Genomic DNA, 23,167 nt, shown 5'->3' on the forward strand with positions numbered 1-23,167 from the left:
GTAACTGCCCATTTCTTGTCGTGTAGTGCGCCACAAGCCGGGACAAAAGGATGAGCACGGGCTCCGTGTCCAGCAATCATTCAGCGCCCATTGAGCCAACGGACCTGGGATGGAAGGAGGGCCACATTTTGAAAGGCCTAAAGCGTCTTCAAATGTCCAACTCGAAAGAGGCATCTTCTCCTGCAGCCGTACCTCACTGCAAGGACTGTATGACCTCAAACGAGGGAATATATTCTCTTGGAGTCAAATGTGTCCAACAAGGGATGACAACCAAGCAAACAGTTCCTACAAGTAAAGCTTTCAAGGCTGCAACAGGAATTACCACCCTAGATTCTGATGATGCAGATGATGAGTCACATAAAGTACCGAACAGAGAGTCCAGTGAGAAACCAACCAATGACCTTCTTTCCCTGGAAAAACTGGATATTACAAGGGATGTGGATAAAAAGACAGAAGAGGTCCCTGTGAAGCCTGCTGGTCTTTTCCATTCGCCCGTCACTGATAACTTCCTCTTTTTGGAAGGGCCCTCATTAAAACCTGGTGTGAGTCCAACTGATGGCCTCACACAACAAGAGGACACGAACAAGGATTCCCTGGAAAAACACAAAGGCATTAAATTCAGTGACAGGAACAATAACCAAGAAAGGTCTACTGATCGTAAATCTCGACTTGACCAAGTCAAAAGGCAACACGGGAGGCCCGCCACCAAGCAGGTTGAAGCCAGGACTATTGACGTGAGCTCACATGTTCAGAACACCGCAACTCGAGCGCTGAGCTGCATGAACGACGCCAGGCAGCGCAGCTCCTCCATGGAAGTTCCTCACTGCAGAGACCAGGCGAGTCAAGCTGGCGGAGAGAATCGGGACTGTGCCACTTCAGACTCTCAGCAGAGGAAACTGAAACCTCAACTCTGCGACTCGGCAAGGAAGGCTTTCATCCTGCGAAGCAAGAGTGCAGACGCAGGACAGGAACAGGCTAAGCATACTCATTCTCCTCTACACCAAAAACTTATCAAGGGTCACAAGTCGAACGCAAACCCCTCGGGGCACAGTGTTCCTAGCAAAAGGGCGAATCTCAGTAAACCACAAGGGTCAAGCAAGAGCACATTGTCTAAAGTTGAGAAAGAAGAGGATCCGGCAGCATGCACAAGCTCCAAGTCTCTTGACAGCGTACAACTGCGTTCGCCTCTTGCTTCCCCTGTGAAACAGTCAAAGATGTTTAAGCCTCACGGGCCCAGTGAAAACTTGAAGAGTCCAACAAAATCTTCGTTGCCCGTTTCCCGAATTCAGTCAAGCAATGACTCCACAGAAGAAAGTATCTATGATAATTTACCGTGCTCACCGAGGAAACAACGACGCCAAGACCAGAGCTGTGCCGTGAGCCATTCAGAGCGTAGGTCACCCTCCCCGCCGTTACCCCCAGGGCGAAATGCATCACTTCTGCTGAGACGCAGTTGTGACAGCTTACCCAAAGATCAAACCTCTGCAGGCCAGCATCAAAACTCCACCACAGGGAAGGTAATGGCAAGCACCATGACGCAACCAAATCCACTTTCCTCTGGTTTCATGCCTCAACAATCCAATCCAAGAAAAGACAATCAACATACGACCCCTCAAATGGGCAATGAGCCCCTGAAAGATACTCAAGCAAAAATATATCATGGACAGTCTCTCAAGATGGTGTCTGTCCCGATTCAAGAAACACACATTACAGAAACAGTCCAGCTATCTACAGACATAACTGCCTCTTGTTCTGATGAAAAAGGTGCTCCCTCTAGATTGCCCAATCAGAGTGTCTTACAAAGATCCCAGCAGAGCATCAGTGAGCCAAAACTTTCAGAAGTCTTGCCTTCGGCATTTTCTAATGTTTACTACCACGGGATTGCCAACAATCCCCAGACATCCACCTCAAGAGCTGTGAAAAGGACTTTTCCCATAAACGCCAAGTCTCATGAGGCCATCGCTGGACAGGAAACAAATACTTTCCTCATCTTTGGGAGGCAAAACAAAGACGATATGAACAACACTGCGAAAAGTGCACAAAACTTTCAGACTTTCACATGTGATCCTCAGATGATACACGACTGCAGTGCACATGAGAACGTCCGCAGGAAGATAGAGACCCGCTGTAATTCACTGGATTCTGAGCCCTGCGCTCAACCGGGCACTTCGGACAGCGGTGTGATGCTGGACTGGGGATTTGATGAGGAAGGCTGGCTGTTTAAAAGGTCAGTGTCCGTGTCTACTAGACCCCCTCTTAAACCAGTCATGGGTATGAATGGGGCCAAGGCTCGCAGCCAGAGCTTTGGCGCACGCTACATGGACAGACCGAGCTTCAACCGGTCTGGGAAGGTCCGCACTCAGATCAAGACCCACTCGGGGAGTTCACTGAACTCTCTGGGCGACGTCCTCCCAGGCAGTATGAGCTGCTCCAGCAGCTATCATTGTCCAATGAACCGATCCCTTCTGAACAACTTCCTGATCGAAGAGGGGCTGGCAGTCCCATCACACTTGGCGTCCTCCAGTGAGAGACTGCAGAGTCTGAAGCTCCAACGTGAGCAGGCCAGGCGCCTCCAGATCGAGCAGCAGTTTTCAAGTGCGTTCGGGGAGCCAGTTTCCGAGGAACCGGAGAGACAGAGTACGATAACCACCATTGAAGAGAAAGTGATGCTCGGCATTGAGGAGAACTTGCACAAGTGTCAGGAACAGGAGAGAAGCAACGAAGTGAAGCCGAAAACTGGCTCCACCTTGGCAAACTGGTTTGGCTTTCGTAAGAGCAAGCTTCCTGCTCCAAGTGGCAAAAAGGCGGATCCACCGAAAGCTAAAGAAGAGAAGAGGGAGCAGAAAATCACTTCCCTTCTAGGAGGAAAGCAGACGAAGTCCGACAAAAAGAGAGACCGGAGAAAAAGCGAGGGAAAAGACAGGTAACAGATTTGATCAATGGGGTAAAAACATCCTCTTTATAGGGAGGAAAACTTGACACAGTTGCTGTAAACTCTTCACAGCTCCAGCTTCATACAGGATATTTATTCATAGCTCTACTTTCTCACGTGACGTGCTTTTTTTTTTGTTGTGCTCTGAGATACATTTATCAGTCTCCTTAGCCCTGAGACCAATTCAGACACATTTCATACGGAGGCTGTCAGCCAGGTTCTCAATAGATAGGAGTGTAATTTATCAGCCCAATCACCCTGGGCATATCGAGTCAATATCACAGGATCTCGGCATGTAGTGGTTTAATGACAAACAGTTTTTCTTTCAGCTCCGTGGGGAGAAGAGAGTCTCATGATGCAGTACGGGCCTGCATCTCAATGCCCTGCCCGGGAATGTCCCTGAGTGAGATACAAGGACATACTGATATCATCGGCGATCCAAAGGCAAGTAAATCACCAGCCACACAAACCATTTCAATTTAATTCTACATTAATTTCCTTGCAAGTGCGTTTTGTTGTCACAGATGCATAAAGGACAACTTAATGCAGTTTCTCAGAAGAAGTGATATTTCTTCTCAGGCTGTAGAAATGCCGCATTTCTAATCTACCTGGCGTTCATGTTCTCATTTACGTGATTTGCTGACGCAGAGTCCTTCAACAGGATGACGTAGCGCTTTCGGAACTGCGTAATTCTCAACAATTTTATCAAGAGAGATGTACTTTGGGCTAATTCTGTCAACTGTCTCTCAAAAACTGTTACACTGAGTTTCATCATTTCATATTTGATTATCAACCCATGAGTTGAATCCTTCAGTTTGGTATTTATGTCCATATTCTTACCAGTGCAGTACATTTATTGATCTGAAGAAGAAAAAAGCTTCAATAATTCAGCAGGTGATCACATCAAGTCCAGAAAGTATCTGGAGTCTTAACAAGGGTGTCTTTTCGAACAGTCAGATGCACTACATGTATACTGTAGCTTGTCTGATTAGTATTTTAAGTTTAAAGCCGTTGAAATGTCTGTACAAGAGCTGTCATCTCCACTCGACCTTCCAAACTCAAGAACATGCCAAGCATGTGTCAGCGCCGTGCCTCATTCAGAGGAGAGACAAAATGCAAGACAAACTCAGATCTCAAGGCAAAAGGTTCTCGTCGTGGTCACACGTCTCTGTAACGCTCTTCAGCTCATGCCACACATGGATTACTACCTGCAGTACTTCAAGAACAAACGACAGAACCTTGTGGTTATACCTGCCTTTTCTTTCTTTCTACAATTCAAACAGATGATGAACCGAAGATCAGATGGTGAGAATGGTTCCACGGTGAAGAGCCCCGCCCAGGAGGCAGTGATAGGTCAGATTCTTCTATCCTCCGTTTGTCATCAGTCAATGCAAAATACTAATAAATCCCTTTTTAAAACTTCCTGCTACTTGGGGAACAAAAGATGAATGAGCTCACTCCCTTGCAATGTTGGCTGTTTCCCTTGAAGCGTGAAAGCATTAAGGTTGTATCTGTTGTATCTTACCGTTTTACAGTTTGCAGACAGAAGTGAAGACCAAATATGAAAGACGTGTAAGTCACGAACGTGATGAACGAGCCGCCAGTCAAACATGCAGAGTGTCGAAATCTGTCAAGTGTGTGCTTCTCTCCACCATGTTTCTGTTCATTTTATCCGTCCTACCTCTGCATTTATTTGGCGTGGCAGTTTGCGGTCGAGGCGAATGGGAACCATTTCACCACCGGTCTTTATCATGTGGCCCTGGCTGTTTATTCAGGAAATCGTCTTAAAGCTTGACCCCCCCCCTCCCTCCCCTCCGCATCTTCACAGATTCATGCACTTGGACTTTGCATGCACAGGCTCATCCTGTTTTTGATTAATCTGCTCATCCATGCAGACGTCCAAGCTTTAGCAGGATTTACAGGAGCAGCAGAACTAATAATCAATTTGCATCATCGGTCCAGGTTGACAGTGGCAGTTTGTCAGCAGCTCTCCTTCTACATCGCTCCCTTGTTACAGTGTTAACTGAGTCAACAATGTCAGCCTGCTGTTTGATTTACATACTTTTCGGCTCAACAGACTTAATTGAAATACCAAATTGATTGGTTAACCAGAGTCCTGTAGGTGCACAATTAAACGCAGAATTAAGAAAGGGCCTTGTTTTACGGTCAGAGAAAAAGAGGGAATCAGATGTGAACAATGATTTGGCAAATGTCAAAACGTAATTAAACACTTAAGTCCTCAGTGACGAAACGAAAACTATCAAAATGTACTTTTCCTTTCAGGTCATTAAGGTGAAGTTTTAAAAAGGGACATTTCCAGATTTCCTCAAGGCGCTAATATTGAAGGATCTTGCAGTTTAACAAAGCGGCACTTTAGGTTTAGACAACGCTTTTCTGGGTGTTCATTTACACGACAACGCTGCTCAGAGCCACTGAAAACACAACTTTCTGAAAAGGGCTCTCAAGGTGGAACTTTTTTCCATCTCCGTGGAAACGAGGAAAATTGGCACGTTAACTACATCGTTTTTAGTGTTTCTGCTGTTTCCATGTAAACGAACATCATTTTCAAAACGTTTCCATGTAAATGTGAAACTTTTCTGAAACAAAACTTGACACTGGGTTTTAATCGCAGTTCAAGTGTTGTTTTACGCTTTTGCTTCACTGTTGATAGACGTGTGTTGGTGTAGCTTTATATAAACCAGTTCAATCCAGAAATCTAAGAACTTTAAGAGAGTTTGTGCGTTTTACATTCTGGTACAGCGGAAAGTTGAAGTTTATGACTGTAGTCGGCTGCTGTGTAACAGAAAAACTGTTGATGATGGCGTTGCATCCCAGATCATCCTGGCTTCATGGTAGATATTAAAATATTAAAAGTATTTTTAATATAGACCGACCCCACATTGGAGTAGGGATTGGTACCTTTCACATTTGAACAGTACGGATACCCTCTACCTGGGAATCGAAATGCTACTTAACAGGATGTGTTTATGTGGTAATAAATGTTATTTGTTTAATAATAACATTTCAAAAAATTTTAATTTAACACATTAATTTCTCAATATATAAACTTTTACAAATATATCAAAACATTTCAGTTTAAATTGCAGTGTTTCTTTCTCTCTCGTTTAATCACAAACTAAAACCCAGTAACTCCTTTCCTCTCTGGAAACATTGTGACTGTAGATCTCAGGCTTTCCACAACTCTGCCCTCTTCAGCCTGGAGAAAAATCTTGTGCTGAACCAGGAGCTTCCTCAGATTAGAGCCATTCCTCGCACTTCGCGTCACAAATATTGCAGAGTGCAGCCGGACTTCTGAGCACTTTCTCTTGATTTTACTTGAATGGGTACTCGGTAGGACCGACGGAATGAAGTCGGTACCTGGAAAAGCACAGAATGCAGTACCCATCCCTACACTGGAGACGCACATATACTTCCTGCTTCGGCCTTTATCAGGACTTCATGCACCACACATCATTACTTTCAGTGCAGTTGTTGGATCAGACACACTTGCATCACTTTTCTTCAGGTATAGTCTTGAACCCTCTGACTTGCCACTAAATAATACTTCAGCACAGGTAAAATCTGTCTCTAATTCAGACATGTGAGCATTTCTAAACACAGCTTCAATCTTACCATACTAATGAGCTAATTAGAGGTGGCAATCTCTGGGAAAAAAAGGAAGGGACAGACGGAGATTGAATGTGAATTCAGACAGATAATAAAACTTTCCTTGGCCCCCTTTTTTATTGTGGTCACTCACTAAATTAAAAATCGCAGCTTATTAAAGTTTTCACATCAGTGAGGTAGAGGGCTGGTGGGAGACCCTGCTGAAACTTCACTGGCCAGGGTGACACCATCGGCAAGCCGCTGCAAATATCACGCCTGTTTGATACGGACGGACGCCTGCCCTCTGGGGTTAATCACCTCATTAAAATTTCAGCACTGCACCAGCTAAGCACGATCATCCCGGCCACCGCTGACTGAATTAACTTTGCCTTGAGCTCCGAGCTGAAATGTGCCGTCCAGACTCGGCACAAACTTGTTGGGACTGACGTAGAGTTGACGGTGCATTTTTTAAACCCGAATGCAACTTAACAAACTGAAAACATTCACGGGAAACTCGACTTATATATTTGTGATTCGTTTCACACAAGCTGCTATTGTTCAAAGCTGAACCTATGTTTCACCCTACCATCTTGAATATGTTATACTTTCATACACTGCAGAGTCCAGACATGTGGAACAAGGCAAACCCAAGACACCGAGCGTCCAGAGTCTTGGAGGACTGATCCCTTGTTGCATTAAGTTCCTGATCCAGGCAGAAACAAACGATCACATATAAAGTATAACAAACAATCTGCAACCAAGACCAGTTCCCCTGATTTAGTAGCTTTGAGAAGCATCCTCCCTGGACCTGGCCGTTCCAGCTTCTGTAAAAGTCCCTGTCCAGAGTACAGGACCAAAACCTCTGTCCTTCAGCTGCCAGTGGCCCGAGATGACAGACATCAGGAAGCGTTCCCCGTTTCCCAGAAGCATTCTAACCACGACGTGAAGGCCAAACATCTAGTTCACCTCATTTGTCTCTGAGGAAGTTATCCTGGGAAAACTGCTCGGAGAACGTAAAAGACAAAGAGGAGGAGACACACGAAGCTCTCGGTCCCTCTGAATGGTTTGCATCATGCTGTGCAGCTCTGCATGGACACGAGTGGATCATCTGGAGTGGACAGACAGAATGAGATTTTTGACGCACCCCGCCACAGCCATGTCCTGATGAATTCTCTGATACGCCGGTTTGGTCCAGGTCGCTTCCGTCTCGTCTGGCCACAGAGACAGAAAACACTGCGTCTCCTCGTCGCTCCGTTCTTGTTTTTTCACGTCCATCTTGCTTTGGCGACGTAGATTTCAAAATGTCGGTTCAGTATCTGTACTGCCTCGTAGGCCGCGATAACTCCGCCCCCAGCTGAGGACGTGTCAGAGGGTTCGGGTTGGTAGGACGAGTTTCAGATTGCTCGACAAAGACGTGACGTCTGCAACGTGGGCTGCAGGACCCAAGGCAGAGGTGGCCAACACGATGCCTGCAGGGACCCTACCACCCTACCACTGCCACAGGAGGTTTTGTAACACTGTGAAGGAGCAGTTTCTAGAAGGCTGCTGAACTCTGACCCCACTGATGTGCCGGAACACACTGCAGTACTCTGCTGGAGATACAAGGTTATGAGGAGCACGGCGACCTGTGGCATCTCAAAATACATATTTCTGTATCTGAAAGGAAGAAAGAGCCGATCAATATCTGATCCCTGGAAAGATTATGACATTTCCGGATACATCGGATTCAAGAATCACTTAGACATACAAGTTCCTGGTGTTTCTACATGTGTCTGCTTTGTGACATGGTCTATGTGTGATCCAACTAAATTCAAATGAAGTGGCGACAAGGAAACTGACCCACTTCAAATGTCGTTGATGAGATTGTCCTTGTCCTCGTGACTTCCATGCAGATCAGATCACTTGTTCCGGCCTCTGTTGGATATTTTAGCGATGGCTGGTAGACTCTCTGATCATATGTAGCGTTAGCAGCACATTAGCACCAGGAGCGTTTTCTCTCTCGGTCTGTGTGCGTCTCCACAACATGTTTTCAGGCTTGTTTAAATTTACACACATAAATCCTCAAAAAAAAAAAAGAAAAAAAGAAAGTACAATCAAAGCATAAAAATGTGCTTCAGGTTGTGCGTGCAGATTGTAAGATTGTTCGCTCGCGACGTTCCCCGCTCGCAGGCTAAAGGAGCACTGCTGCTTTATCTATTTTTTGCTTATTTTCTGCCTTTTAGAGATAAGGTTAAGAAGTAATTTGAAAAATCACTTCGTCTGTGGATTTGTAAATTAAAAGAAAGATTAATAAGTAAAAGTTCTTGATTTAAGATGAACTGAGATACTTTCTCACACACAGAATGTTTGAACCAAACTTAACCTCCTCATGTGATCTTTGTGCAGATTTGGTGTTTAACTGCACTTTCAAACTTCAGTACCTCAGTACAACAGGTTTAATGGCATTTAATGAGTAGTTGTATTGTATCAGTACTCGGTATCTCCAAGTAACTGAAGGTTAGAGCTCAGACTCCTCCTTGTCATTTTAAAACATGGTATGGGAGAATCCCTAATGACAACCAGTAACTATAATATATAGTTATATATAATAATAATTCTGGCTATTCTGAATAAGGCCAGTAATGTCATTTAAAAAATAGTAAAAGTTTTCATTTGAATCGATGATTGAGACAAAGTGTTGCCGAGCATGTTTCCTTAATGAATGTTATGATAACTGTCCCGTCCACTGTACTGATTTTTAATAAACAAAGTGCACAAAACTGCAAGAAAAGTCTTTTATCTCCAAGAAATTAAGCTTTATTAAAGTATTTTTACATAAACTGCCTGCAGTCACTACTTTTTCAAAGCAGTTTTTATTGCTGCATCAGTCATTTAATAACTTAAAACATTTTAAAAGGCCAAAATTATTACTTATTATTATTTGTTACACGTCCTTCTGCAGTTTCAATCAGCAGTGTTTGAGAAGTGGAGCAGCTGTTTGTTGATTTTAGTAATTGTTTTCCAAAATGCTTCATGATTTTTATTTTAAAATGTTTAGCCTTTCACCACCAGGTTTGATGTGATGTTGAAATAATGAAGTGAAATATGTTGTTGACACAGTCCAGCGCTCCATTTGATTGGTCAAATATGCTGAATGCACAGCATGGTTTGAGGCAGCCAGCCGTCCAGCCGTCATTTGGACGGTCAATTTTTGCAAAAGACGGCTGAAAAAATAGCAGACTTGTTGCTTAAAGCCTCTAAAATATGTGAATAGCGTCCGTCACTACTTGTCACAGTCCAATTTTGCCTAAATTCATCTTTTATTGCCAAAATATAGCGAATTATCGTCTCAAGTACACAACTTGCAACTGACTTCCTGTTTGTATTATGTCCAGTAAGGAGCAAGTTGATTGGTCAATTGATACCATGTGGTCTATACCTTTTGAAAGGCGTCCTCTGATTGGTTCGTAATTCTCTGACTCATCCCGATGCGTTCAAATGCTGAAGCAGAGAGGAGGAATTTGGAGGAATTTGAAAGAATTTTCTTTCCAAGATGTTGAGGAATTCTATCTGTAGAATCCACACAGGTGGGAATAATTCTATAGATCTATGATTGATCTAATTTTTCATTTCCAAAATGTTGACACATGCTTTGATGTCTGTACGTCATTCATACTTTTCATTGAAGAATAAAATATTTTTTTGCTGTGAAAATGCTGATTTTGATCTAAGTATTGACGACCATGCTTGTTCCCTACCAAATTTAATTCAGTGCGACTGTGACATTGTAAAGTCTTTGGACGGAGCTATAGGAGGCCTGCAGAGAACAAATAAGATCCAATATTCTATTAAAAACTAATAAGAGGAGAATAGAAACTATTTCACAGTTCAGAGTCTCCAGCAGCTCAGTTTAGGCTGCAGAAAGAAGCAACGTGAAACTACAGGGGGAATGTAGTGAAGTTTGGAGTGAGGTGAGTCAGGTACAGGGACAGGGACAGGGACAGGTACAGGGACAGGGACAGGGACAGGGACAGGGACAGGTGGAAAGATGAAAAGAAGCCATTACCTTAAAAGAAAAAAAGAAACTTAACAAATCACGAAAGGATATTGGATTCATCAGCAAAAATGTCAAGGAGAAAAGTAAATATAAAGTATTACTGTTTAGAAGCAAAGTCCAATCACATGTCACAATGTAGTGTTTAGTCCACACTGCATTAGAATACATCATTTATGGTCTGTCTCTATCAATAGAAACCCCCCCCACACCCCCCACCCCCACAACCCCCCCATCCCCAAACTGGTCACCGATCCCAATTTTGGACACCCAGATTTTTTGGGTAGACACCCAAAACACAGATTTCTGCCTGAAACCGAGATGCACGTGGAACGCACAAGTTAACATGGTGATGACGATGAACTTGCCGTCTGGTCCAGTTGCTTTGCACGTGTATTTAACCAAGTCAGGTCTGGTTATCAGCAAGCCAGAGATTTCTGCTTCTCCTGAGCTGTAGTGAAATCCTGACCCTGGGGGAGCCTCGCCGCAGAGTTGTCTTGTGACATCAGGCAGATATCGATCGGCCGCTGAAGAGAACAACAACCTCCACCTCGTGTAGAAAAGCCTGTTGAAGGCGGTCGGCTCCCCGGCCTTTGTGATCCGAGCCTTTCTGAGAGGCGACGGCGTTGCGGGAGTTGTTGTGAGCTTCAGCGTTAACGGCCGGGTAATCAATGAGATGTTTGTTCCACACCTGCTCCATTCACTTCTTCTTGTTCGCAGCTGGACGAGCAGAGTGTCGACCGAGTCAGACAAACGTGCTTAAATCTCCCGTTTCTTTCGAACGCTGCTGTAAATAACCGCCTTGGAAGTTTGTTTTTTTTTTGCAGCACGTTGGCTGAGAAATGAGGCTTTTCTGTTTTCACGCCCTGTCGTCACCGCAACAAAAGATTTTCAATTTTCAATATTTTTTAACATCGCGTGTCGATTTTCTCCTCTAATTTGAGCGCTGCAACCGGGGAGGAGACGAGTGAGTCAACAGAGGATTCACCGCATGTCTTTATTAATGAAGGAGCAGCTGCTTTAGCTCTCGTCTGTTATTGCCTTCGGGTTCCTGCTGCAGGCGAACACATTAAAACATTAAAACACAAGCCAGGGTGACAAAGATTTGAGGAAATATATTTTCATTTAGTTATTGTGCATGCAGGGATGGATGGCTGACGTCTGTTTGCTTATTGAAGAGGTTTCCCAGTGACAGCAGAACGAGGAACAATGCTGATGTGTGTCTGTTTGTCAGGCAGCGATGGAACCTTCTCCCACTGGCCTCGGTGTTCAAAATGCGTAGTTTGAGCATTTTAGGCTTTCTACCGCCACGACTCTTGAGAGAGCCGTTTTCACCATATAAGTTATTATTGTTGGGAAGCACAGGCAATAAACAAACTCTTCTCATCCCAGTTAAGTGCTTCCACTTTGAATATATCGTCTGAAATCTCTATAATAAATAGGATTTAAACAAAATCGCATTTTATTTTAATTTCCTTCCATTATTATTTTATAGAAGGAAAACCGTGCTGGGAAGAGGCGTTTCCCCGACCCCTGGATGAGTTTGCTCCCTGCTGCCGGGCCCCACAGGAAGCCCACCACACACTTTAAACGGCTTCGATTGACATCACAGGAGAGCTACAGTATATGTTGCTTCTCAAGGATCCGAAGTATTCGCAGCACGGACTAAGACGTTAGTCGAGTGCGTTCAGATTGAAAATAAATGTCTGTTGCACAGTTAAAAGCTGATAAATGTTAATGGATCCACATTTATTTGAAGAGACTGATGAATATGGAGACAAAATCAATAAATGGAGTGCCGTTGGGTACAAACATATATATATATATATATATATATATATATATATATATACAGTATATATATACGTATATATATATGTGTGTGCCTATGATCGTGCCTATTTGCGATGCTTCATTCTTGCAGAACAGCTGAATTTCTAGTGGAGCTGAATGAACAAATAATTATTTTGTCTTTTAAAAAGATAAAACTGAACAGACGTGAGTGCAAGTTTAGGCAGAGGTTGAGCTTGTGTTTGACGTAAAAGACAAATTATTGCTATTCAAGTTTAATCTTTGAACCTAATTTGAATTTAATCGTTGCTTCAACTACACTAAAACATGACGGAGTGTCTGACTGTTTTAACCTCTGCATCTTTAACACACTACATGCAACATAACTGTGTGTGCCGCACGCTTATGTTCAATATGTTGCACGTAAAAAAAACCAACGAATTAAAATACACAGCAGTGGTGTATTTGGATTTCATGCCATGTGCCATTACGTGCATTTCATATCCACCACGTGACTGATGCATGTCAGAACTCTCACGCCCATCGCACAGCATCCGTAAACACATAGCAGTGGTTCAAGTGGGCTTGAGTTGCATTAGCCGAGACTTTCCCTCGAACAAATCGTTACGCTGCTTCACACTTGTGTGTGAAAAAGCCAAAGTCAGACTTTGTTGGAGCGAGAGGAGAAGAAGTGTCTGTTGTTCTGCACTTTGAAATGACCAAACTGTAATGATGGGCTGTTTGGAGTTTGAAGAATGAGAGAAACAGTTTCATTATTCGCAGCCTCACTTCTGTTATACAGGCACTGCTTCAGTTTGCTCCGTCGCCATTGGAAAGTTCAGTAATCATCTTGAAACAGGCTCGACAGTGTTCCTAACATATAAGCTGCCATTTGTTGCTTCACGTACTGTAGTTAATCTTCCTAAAAACATTTTCAAACACACAGACGTGTGATTCACAGCTTTTCTACAGTTGCTGGGAGCAGAAGAGAGTAACGGACTTTGTGCTGGTTGAATTTCCTGAATCCTCTGAAGGAAGAGAGCGAATGAGCTTCTCTAACAACGAAAAGATGTTTTAGTTTCTTCTTCCTCACTACTTCTTCCTCACTATTTCTTCTTCACTACTTCTTCCTCACTATTTCTTCTTCACTACTTCTTCCTCACTATTTTTCCTCACTACTTCTTCCTCACTATTTATTCCTCACTACTTCTTCACTACTTCTTCCTCACTACTTCTTCCTCACTATTTATTCCTCACTACTTCTTCCTCACTATTTCTTCCTCACTACTTCTTCCTCACTATTTCTTCCTCACTACTTCTTCCTCACTATTTCTTCCTCACTACTTCTTCCTCACTATTTATTCCTCACTATTTCTTCCTCACTACTTCTTCCTCACTATTTTTTCCTCAATACTTCTTCCTCACTATTTCTTCCTCACTATTTCTTCCTCACTACTTCTTCCTCACTACTTCTTCCTCTCTATTTCTTCCTGACAACTTTTTCCTCACTACTTCTTCCTCTCTATTTCTTCCTCACAACTTTTTCCTCACTACTTCTTCCTCACTATTTCTTCCTCACTATTTCTTCCTCACTATTTTTTCCTCACTACTTCTTCCTCACTATTTCTTCTTCACTACTTCTTCCTCACTATTTCTTCTTCACTACTTCTTCCTCACTACTTCTTCCTCACTACTCCACGTCTTTTCCAACTTCTTCTTTCTGTGTCTGCTTCTCCTGATTCCCGCTGCTAGCCTCGTCATATCCTCTCACCCCGCCCACGAGAAAGATGGTTTGTAAACGAAGGTTTTCAAGGGGGCCAGAGATCTCTGGTTCTCCGGTTCAGAGTTTCTCGTCGCCCAAACCAAACAGTTTTTCCCTGAAGAGACTCCGTTCAGGACCAAACAGTGGAAATGTGAACCTAACGCTGCACTGCTACTTTCCATCCTTCCATCCTAATGCCTCCACTCTGGCTCTCTAGTGCACAACGTCAACACAGCACAGGAACCACCAGATCCAGTCACACGCTCGTTTCTGCTCCTGATATCTGTAGAAAAGCTGTGAATGATGTGAAATCATTGACTGAAAGTCAGCCCACGGTTCTTAGTATGTTCAAGCAGTGAGTGAATCAACGAATAATACCAGCTTGAGAGCCTCTGCTCTACTTCATATGCTTATAACAATTCAAAAAAAAAAAAGAGAGAGAAAGATGAAAACTTCTCATGTGTTTAGAACAATAAATGTCCTAATGAGGAGACGAGGTGTAGCAGATTGTGGCCAACATGTGGAGATATCCAGGGTTCATTTGGATGTACAGTTGCAAGTATTTTGCTCCGGAGCCACTTCAACCATGTTTGTCCTGCTGTCTCATTCCGGTTGTTGTCCCTTTTCCCACCCCCCCTTCCTGTCCTGATCCACTTCAGCTGTTCTCCTTGTGCCGCAGGCTCCGGCTGCAAGATGCGAACGTTGGACAGTGGCATCGGGACCATCCCCCTTCCTGAATCCTGCTCCTTCTTCTCCTCCATCCTGCACTTCCTCCCCAAATCCTCGTCAACCCCCGAGCAGTCCCTCAGCCCCCCCAGTGTCCCCGGGTCCTCCAGCGAGGACGTGTCTCCCTCCCCGTTGCCCCGGTGGAGAATCCCCTCCGGCTTTAAGGACGGCAGCCATGCGGGAGTGACCAACTCCCTGTCCGACTCCTCCATGACCCACGTCCAGTCAGTGCCTTTCCCCACTGTGGCCTTCCTCCAGCCCGTCCAACCCCCGCCTCAACCCATACTGACCTCTGCCCGTGTGTGTGACACCCAGACCAGGCTACCCAGACCGCCGCAAGGTACGGTAACGTCGCCATCACGTTGTTAACCTCCCCGGCAGTGCGGATCCACCGGGTGGCTCAAACTCTGTCATCACATCTGTCCCTCCTCTTCTGGGGGATTTTAGTTGGTTTGACTGATTCAGACATTTCAAAGTTTCTTGACCATTTGTAAAGGGAAGAGTGTAATATACAGAGGTTTAGATAGAATTTCACTTTTTACGTCCAGTTCACTTACTACAGGAGCGCACACATCCTCTATGGCAGTGATTCCCAACCAGGGGGCGGAGTCATAGATAGATAGATAGATAGATAGATAGATAGATAGATAGATAGATAGATAGATAGATAGATAGATAGATAGATAGATAGATAGACAAAACAGTAATAAGGTAATAAATAAACCATAATATAGCAATAACAATAATAGTTTAGAACAGTAAGCTCACAACAGGAGAAGAAATAGACGGATAAAGAGGAAGACAAATCGGTCAAAAGAAGAGCTGGAGTTACATAGAATATGGCTTCATTGGCACAATTCAACTTTTTGGGTGACAAACTGGTGACTGAAGGTTCGAAACTACACAAGCTGAAGCAGTCGACCACTAAACACCCGAGACCCCCTAAAGGGTTTATCCTCAGGAAAAAAGAAACTTACCATTAGAGAATATGACAAGTTTCACATATCGTGTGTCATGAGGTTCCTTCAACTTATTTTAATTGTAAGTGTACAGGCTGCAGTCGGGGCTCGTCTGTAGGTTTTAAAACCGTTCATACACAGTCTGGATCTGGATCACATGGAGAGCGTTAATGCGTACATGCACCAGTGCTTTTACTCAAAACAAAACAAAACAACGTCTCTGAACACTCTGGATTATCTGTGAACATTTTCATCTCTCTACACGAGTTAAATTAACACGGATTGGACATTTTTAAGACAACGACTGCACGCCAGTGTGTTCAACCTGCTATTTTTTTAACCCTTGCACCATCTTAAATAGGATTAAAATAATGAATCAGCGAACCTCTTCCAGACTCAAACCAACGTGAGAACCAGAAGGATTAAATCCCGACAGCGAAACAAGTTGTTTCTTTTAGCTTCACTCTACTCATCCAACATTTTAAAGCCCCAACAGGAGACGAGGATGAACTCTTTGACATGACCACATGCTGGCAGGTTTTTCAAATTACTCTTTGGCAAGAGGACGGAAAGGTTTCTACACTTTAGGTTTAAAGACGATTAAAGAGGAGCTCTCTCTCTCTCTCTCTCTCTCTCTCACTCTCTCACTCTCTCTTGTGTTACGTGCTCAAAAATCAGCTGAACGTTCAAAGTTCTACAAATGAATTCATTGACATTTATCTCTTAATTTCGTCTCCCGGATTAACGTCCACGCTCCTGCTGACGTTATTTATTATTCGTACCATGTATAACTTCAGTTTAAGACGGAGAGGCGAGCGCAGTGCGTCGGTACGACAAGCTGTGGGTTTTTCATCACGATGACCCAACGGCTCAATGATGAAAACACAGAATCAGACAAAGAGCTGAAATATCAAAGAGGTGGATGTTGAAAAGAAAACTGTTGGACATGAGGTTGACTGGCTGATGGCGTTAGCGTCAGCTAATGAGCGCTCAGTGAGTCGTTTTTAAAAGACCCCTCCTGGTGGAAAGGCTGTTTCTAGCTGACTTATCTAAAGGAAATGTGGAGAGGGTCTTATGTATGCATGTTGTAGCTGCAGGACGCGGTGCTACAAAGCCGAGGTGAGAGTTTTTACATAAATAGATGACTGAGGGACGGGAAAACGTCTTCTGGCATTATTGTTGATAGTAGTCACTTTTCAACTGTAAAAAGACAATAGTCATCTCTTTTTCTACCAAACATCCGTTATAAAAGGCACCACCGATCACATTTTCCATGAAATAGCTCCACTCACACTCTAACATGACAACTTATCAGCCGATTTAACTTGTAAGCTTCCATCAGTATCACCCGCTGAGACAGTAACACAACACAAACTGCTCCTATCAGAGCTTTAAAAGTTATTAGGAACCAGAAGATGGAGATAGTTCTGGACGTTTTAATGTCGTACAGGTTTCCTCGCACCGTTTCCGTGCACAGACGAGAATAAAAGCGACGCAGTGAAGACCATGTTTTGATCCCTCAGCATTTTTAACATTAAGACCGAGAAGCAGAATTCAGCTTCGCCTTTTATAGGTCACTTTGCATTTTCTTTCTTATACTTACTAATGATATATGATTTAAAAGGCTTTTCAAACTGGTTCATGTTGGTGCTTTGTTCCATTTCCTCCTTTAGGCCGTTCTATCATTTAACCCCTGCTGTTGTTCTATTCCTCCTTTTCAGTGTCGTTCTAGCATAATGTATCTTGAAATGTAGTTTTCCCCTTAAATTATATTCCCCTTCAATATTCTACACCTTTACCTGAAGACAGTCGTCAGTTTAAAGCTGCAGTCTGGTCCATGTTTGTGGCTGTTCCAGTCGATATCCTGTTGCCGTCTAGCAGGATACCTGCCAGCTGTCTGGGCTGGTTTGTGTTTCACTGAAAAAAAAAAAACAACAAAAAAACCTGTCATCTTTCTAGAAGTCATCATCACCCAGATCTCCTCTCTGAACTCGCGGCGATAATCGTCCCGACGGACTCGCCCGTGGAAGAGAAGTGAGTGTGAAACCCGTCTGGTTCTTGTGCTCTCTCCAGGTGGATCGGAACCAAAGAAGCTGACCTACGTCAAATCCAAACCGCGAGCCGCTCCGAGCCAGCAGAAAGAACAGACGAGGCTTCAGCTCGCCAACTGTAAGACGCCGAGGATTCATTTTAAAACCGCTCGACTGGGAAAACTTGGGTGCCAGATTCACAGAGACATGTTCTGTGGCAGATTGTTGCATCTGAACACACTTGAACTTGTATTTAGCTTTCCAGGCAGAAAGTCTTCTCAACAAAAAAACTAAATGTTTCAGTATTAAGGAGAAAAAAAAGATGTTGAAACAGAAGAGAAGTGAAAATCTGAGCTTTACTGAGAGTAAAACTGAAGTTAGAGAGATAAATACAGTTTGTTCCAGATGGTAAACCTGCTGTAAAATAATGTCACTTTGGTTTTCACACTTTTCAATCTGAGACATCAATGAAATAGAAATGGAGCAGAAATCTCTTCAGATGTCTTTTCAACTCCACCCTGCAGCTGGGAGCTTAAAAGAGCGAGAAAAGTTCAAGAATTACATTTTTTATAAGGTGGTGCAAAGAAAAATGAAACCAAATAAAAGAAAGGGTTTTATTTGGTTTCGGAGCTCCACTTTGCTTTAAAGTCCGTTTCCATCCCCGCTGAGCAGAAAGTTAATAGAGCTGAACCCACGACTGACACGAGCTTCCCAAACATCATTTACATCTCACTACAGTACATTAACGCTGGCATTTACAACAGGTGTGTGTGTGTGTGTGTGTGTGCGTGTGTGTGTGTGTGTGTGTGTGTGTGTGTGTGTGTGTGTGTGTGTGTGTGTGTGTGTGTGTGTGTGTGTGTGGGTGTGTGTGTGTGTGTGTGTGTGTGTGTGTGTGTGTGTGTGTGTGTGTGTTGCTCTTGGGTTAAAAAACTAGCCACAGCTTATGAGCCATCAAAACACACACAACCTGCACATAAAGTCTGTTTTTATTTCTCCTCTTTTATGGCTTAAAAAGTGTAAGTAAAGTAAAAAAACTTTGCAACACGCAGAGGAAGGCTGAAACATCCCGAAGATCAAAAAAACCTGTTTCTGTTTCAGCTGCAGCTTCTCGCTCGGCTCGGCTCATAACTCGACCTTCAGTGAAAACAACAGGAATCCGATCCGACTTAGAGACGCCATCATCATCAGCGTCTGTTAACATGAGAAGGTCCAATAATAAAAGATGGTGGTTCCTCTTCACTGAGACCTCGTTCACACTGCAGCCAAATGAGACCCAATTCTGATCTTTTACTCAGTGACTCATATCCAACCTGTTTTGTTTCCGTGTTCCGGGTTGTGGGTTTGAATCTGGACCTCTCATGTTCTCCCTGAGCGTGCAGCCACTCCGGTTTCCTCCCGCCTGTCCTAAAACATGTGTTAACTGGTGATCTGTGTCTGTCCAGCAACGGATCGAAGGACACAGAGTCTTGCCGTGTTACGTTGGCTTGTGTAACGGAACGTTTCCTCTGGGTTTGGCGGCTGTGCTTCAGGATGTGGTTCTGCTCTTCTCTTCCAGAGCTTCTGAAGCTGAGCGAGTGGCCCTGAGGCGAGGAGCCGAGCGCTCCGTTATCTCTGCACCAACAACACGGACGATCCCACAACCCCCACAGCCTGGACTCTGCTGCCGAGCGGCGGGATGAAACACCTAGACCTGGACCTGGACCTGGACCTGGACCGGGCATGGCACCGTGGCTCCAAAAGACACTGAGGACTCTTTCAGGTGGAGCACCAAACCTCTGGCAGCCATTCTGGAGGTCTGCAAATCAGCTGCGATCAGCTGCTTTCTGGATCCAGACGTGCTCGTCGTGTTTCTCCACAGTTTTTTTTTTTTTTTTTTTTCCATTCAACAAAACCTAAACGACGAATTCAGCGAGCGTCGCAGAGCAACACATTCTCACATCAGAGCTAAAGCTGCTGAAAAAGCAGGACGAGGCAATAAGTCTTACACAGCTCAGTTACATGTACAGCAATGTTGTAGCACATGACTTTAGCAGAAAGCTAATGGCCATAATCTAATGTACATAGAGTGTAAAGTATTCTCAGCCAAACAACACAAACACATCACTATGAAATTAAAGAAGAAAAGATAAGATTAAGATTAAAGAGGACGTGTTATGCTTTAGTTCCTATAATTCTGGGGCTGCACGAGAGGGTTTTTTCCTATATTCCAGTTTAAAAACGCAGTCGACTCTAGACTTTCCATTTCATATCGTCTGAAACGAGCTGCCCCAATGTGGTTATTGTAATTTGACACCAGCCTCCTGTAGCATATAACCATATAAAAACCATATGAAATTAATTAACTGAAATATTAAAGATATTTCGTGTACTTTTTTTGTGCGATCTTGTGTCTTCCAATCCCAAGGCTGGTGGTTTGATTCCCTTTCCTTCCTGGGCCGTGTGTTACAGTGCCCTTGCTCAGGACAACGAACCCCAGATTAACCAAACAACAATGTCCGGTTGGACGTGTGACATAAAAGCATAACAGGCCCTCTTAAAATATTAAAGTATCAGCTGGGCTGAATTCAGACCTCACATATCTGCAATAACATTCTCATTAGATTCACAGATTTCCTGATGAATGACGATGCAGAGCTTCATATCAAAGCACTTCAATGAGAACATCCACGATATCTGAGAAAAATATATAAATATAAAAAATATAATAACTGAAGCTGTCACATCCTACAGAGGCACGTTGTATCTCGACGGAGGTTTATCTTGTACTTAATGGGTGTAAAAGCACTTTAGGAATGCAAATAAATACAATTAGATCCACTTTTGTTCACATATAACTTTTACACACACAAAAAAAAAAACTGAAATATGTAATCGTAGCTCAGTGGCTGAAATTCAGAAATGGATTTCTGTCCCTACTAACATACTAATGCACAGGAGAGATGTATTTTTTAAGTCTGATCTACTAAAAGGTTTAAAAATTGCAAAAACGAGCATGACACAATATCCATCAAGTATATTTGCCTTCATTAAAACAGAATATCACAAATATGTACCAAAATACTTCAAACACTCGGAGGAGTTGATGCTAATAGATTCATCTACGATGTGCTGATTTTCTGATGATTGCGTCAGTTTTTACTTGAAAAACGTGTTCTTATAGTGAGACGTTTCCTCAGCTGGCCTCCCTCCACTTTGAGTTTTGCACTTTAAGATATTTTCTTGTTGTTTGTTTGTTGTTTTTTTTTACCTCTTCTTAGCTTTTGAATATCATAATATTGTTTGCTATTATTATTATTGCTATAATTTTATTTCCCACAGCTTTGACTTTGTGCACGATCATCTGCCAAACTGCACTTTGAATTTGTTTATATTTCATTAGCCATTTTTTTTACTGCACTTTGTTTAACTTCCTCCAAATGCAAAACTCTCATTTGACTACTATGATTTGCATATTGCTATTATTTTTAGTTGATTGCCAGCAAAATGTATAAAACTTAGGCCCCTTTTACACAATGTTTTCGAGTGAAAACAGAACTTAGGCAGTGTGTTGGCAATGCTCCCAAGATGGAACTTTTTGAAAACGCTCCAAACCTGTTGTTGTGTACACATGTAAACAGGACAAAACCACACTTTCTGGAAACACTCAAGCTTTTTTTTTTCTGAAAACAGAAAAAACTTGAAACCTTGTCGCGTAAACGGGGCCTTAAAGTTTTTTTGTTTTTGTTTTTTTTTTTCCACCATCTGTTACAAAACATGTTTGCATGACATGAAGCAGCCAAAGTGGAAGATTTGTATTTCTACCTTGTGATTTTGTAGAGAAAGGGAACTGATTCAGGTTGAAAGACACAAACACGGGTCCAGAAGCACAACCAGTTCACCAACAAACCTCCACAGAGGAAAAGCTGATGTAGCCACATGATCGTCGCGGGTTTATGCAAAGTTCTCGTTCCACGTCCGGTGAAATGACGATCCTAAAAGCAGACACGTCACAGGGACGTTCTGGGGGTCCAGCAGATGACCTCCTTCTTATGTACAGCACTTAACTACTGATTACCATTCACGAGCTCTGTACCTGACTGAATAATGTGATTCTTTAAATGTCTGCACTAACTTTATTTTCCTTTAAATTATTGTTAATTGTGTTGATTAATCCACTTTGCATGCTTATTATCATCCTCGAGCTTATTCTATCCACACTAATTGATCTTCTGAGCTTCTGGCAGAGTAACATGTGAGCCTTGATCAGCACTGGTAAATATTAATGAACATTCACACACAATCTGCAGCTGCTTCACTGGTGCCACGCGTCTCGGGCTTCTCCCACGACTCTCTTCGCGCTTCCACGGTCATGACGTCAAGACAAAGCAGTGAGATTTGCACGTAACCTGAAGTCCTGAAGCGCCGGTTTGGGCGCGCGGTGGACTTTGTTGTGCTTGCTCAGGGAAACAAAACGATTTATTGTCTCTGATAGACGCTGTGGACTCGATGAGTAAAGCCCCGACTTTGTCTGGATCCAACCGAGCAGAAGATGAATTACCTTGGTGGTTGTGGCTGTTTGGTTTCTGGTAGTGCCCCACTGTAGTGACGTTTTTTAATCGTGTTACGAATGCTTCCCCACGCTGCGTTTGTTTTCCTCCCCGCGCACATTTTCCGTGTAGATGTTCCGAGAGCCGCCAAAACGCTGACCCGATTTACCCACAATGCACCACTGTCCTCCCGTCAGACTAGCCATGGCCGCGATAGCCACACCCGACCACTAGAGACAGTCTCGGGCTCACGTAGAAGCAGGAAGCGCCCGTCCTGCCGCCTCACTGTACTTACCTCTTCTCACGGCTGAACGCAGCGTCCTCGAGTGAGTCGGAGCGGAGGAATGAAATGTAGATCAGGATTGTCTGGACTGATACGGGTAAGATGAAGCATGGCGTCTGTTGTGTTTTTAACAATAAAAAAAAAACATGGAGAGAAAATAACGGCTCGCATAGCGAAGAGCGTCACTCTCACAAGAGGGTTGTATTTTTCTAACATTTAATCGAATGCCCTGTATTTGTACTCAGCACCGATGAGTGTAATTGACCATTTATTGCACATATTGTCACTCTGTATTACAGTAATTCTCCTTAATAAATGGTGTTTTCTTTCTTTTCTTTTTTTTTTGCTCAGAACCCAGTAATACCAGTGTGTTTATGTGTCACCTTAGCAGTACAAACTGAGAATTGTATATTACTGATATTCTTTGTTTTATGTCAAAGAGGAAAGAAAAAAATAAACTATTTCAGTACATATGCTACGTTAACGCGGTGTGTTGTGTTTGATGCTCGCTGACATACA

The 23,167-nt window shown here is 43.3% G+C and overlaps 1 protein-coding gene across 1 annotated transcript in view; it reads left to right on the forward strand.

The window, feature by feature from the left end:
• Positions 1-19,518, forward strand: part of LOC308118724 (nck-associated protein 5-like) — a gene marked incomplete at its 3' end in the record, with an annotated part of 84,282 nt that extends 64,764 nt beyond the window's left edge. Inside the window, 8 exon segments of the mRNA XM_080478235.1 lie at positions 27-2,923; positions 3,262-3,375; positions 3,377-3,380; positions 4,216-4,285; positions 14,804-15,190; positions 17,883-18,027; positions 18,938-19,028; positions 19,282-19,518. Of these exon segments, the coding sequence (XP_080334361.1) occupies positions 27-2,923; positions 3,262-3,375; positions 3,377-3,380; positions 4,216-4,285; positions 14,804-15,190; positions 17,883-18,027; positions 18,938-19,028; positions 19,282-19,518 (3,945 nt within the window).
• Positions 19,519-23,167: the final 3,649 nt, after the last annotated feature.

Source organism: Lipophrys pholis (genome assembly GCF_963383615.2).
Source record: "Lipophrys pholis genome assembly, chromosome: 13".
NCBI lineage: Eukaryota > Metazoa > Chordata > Actinopteri > Blenniiformes > Blenniidae > Lipophrys > Lipophrys pholis.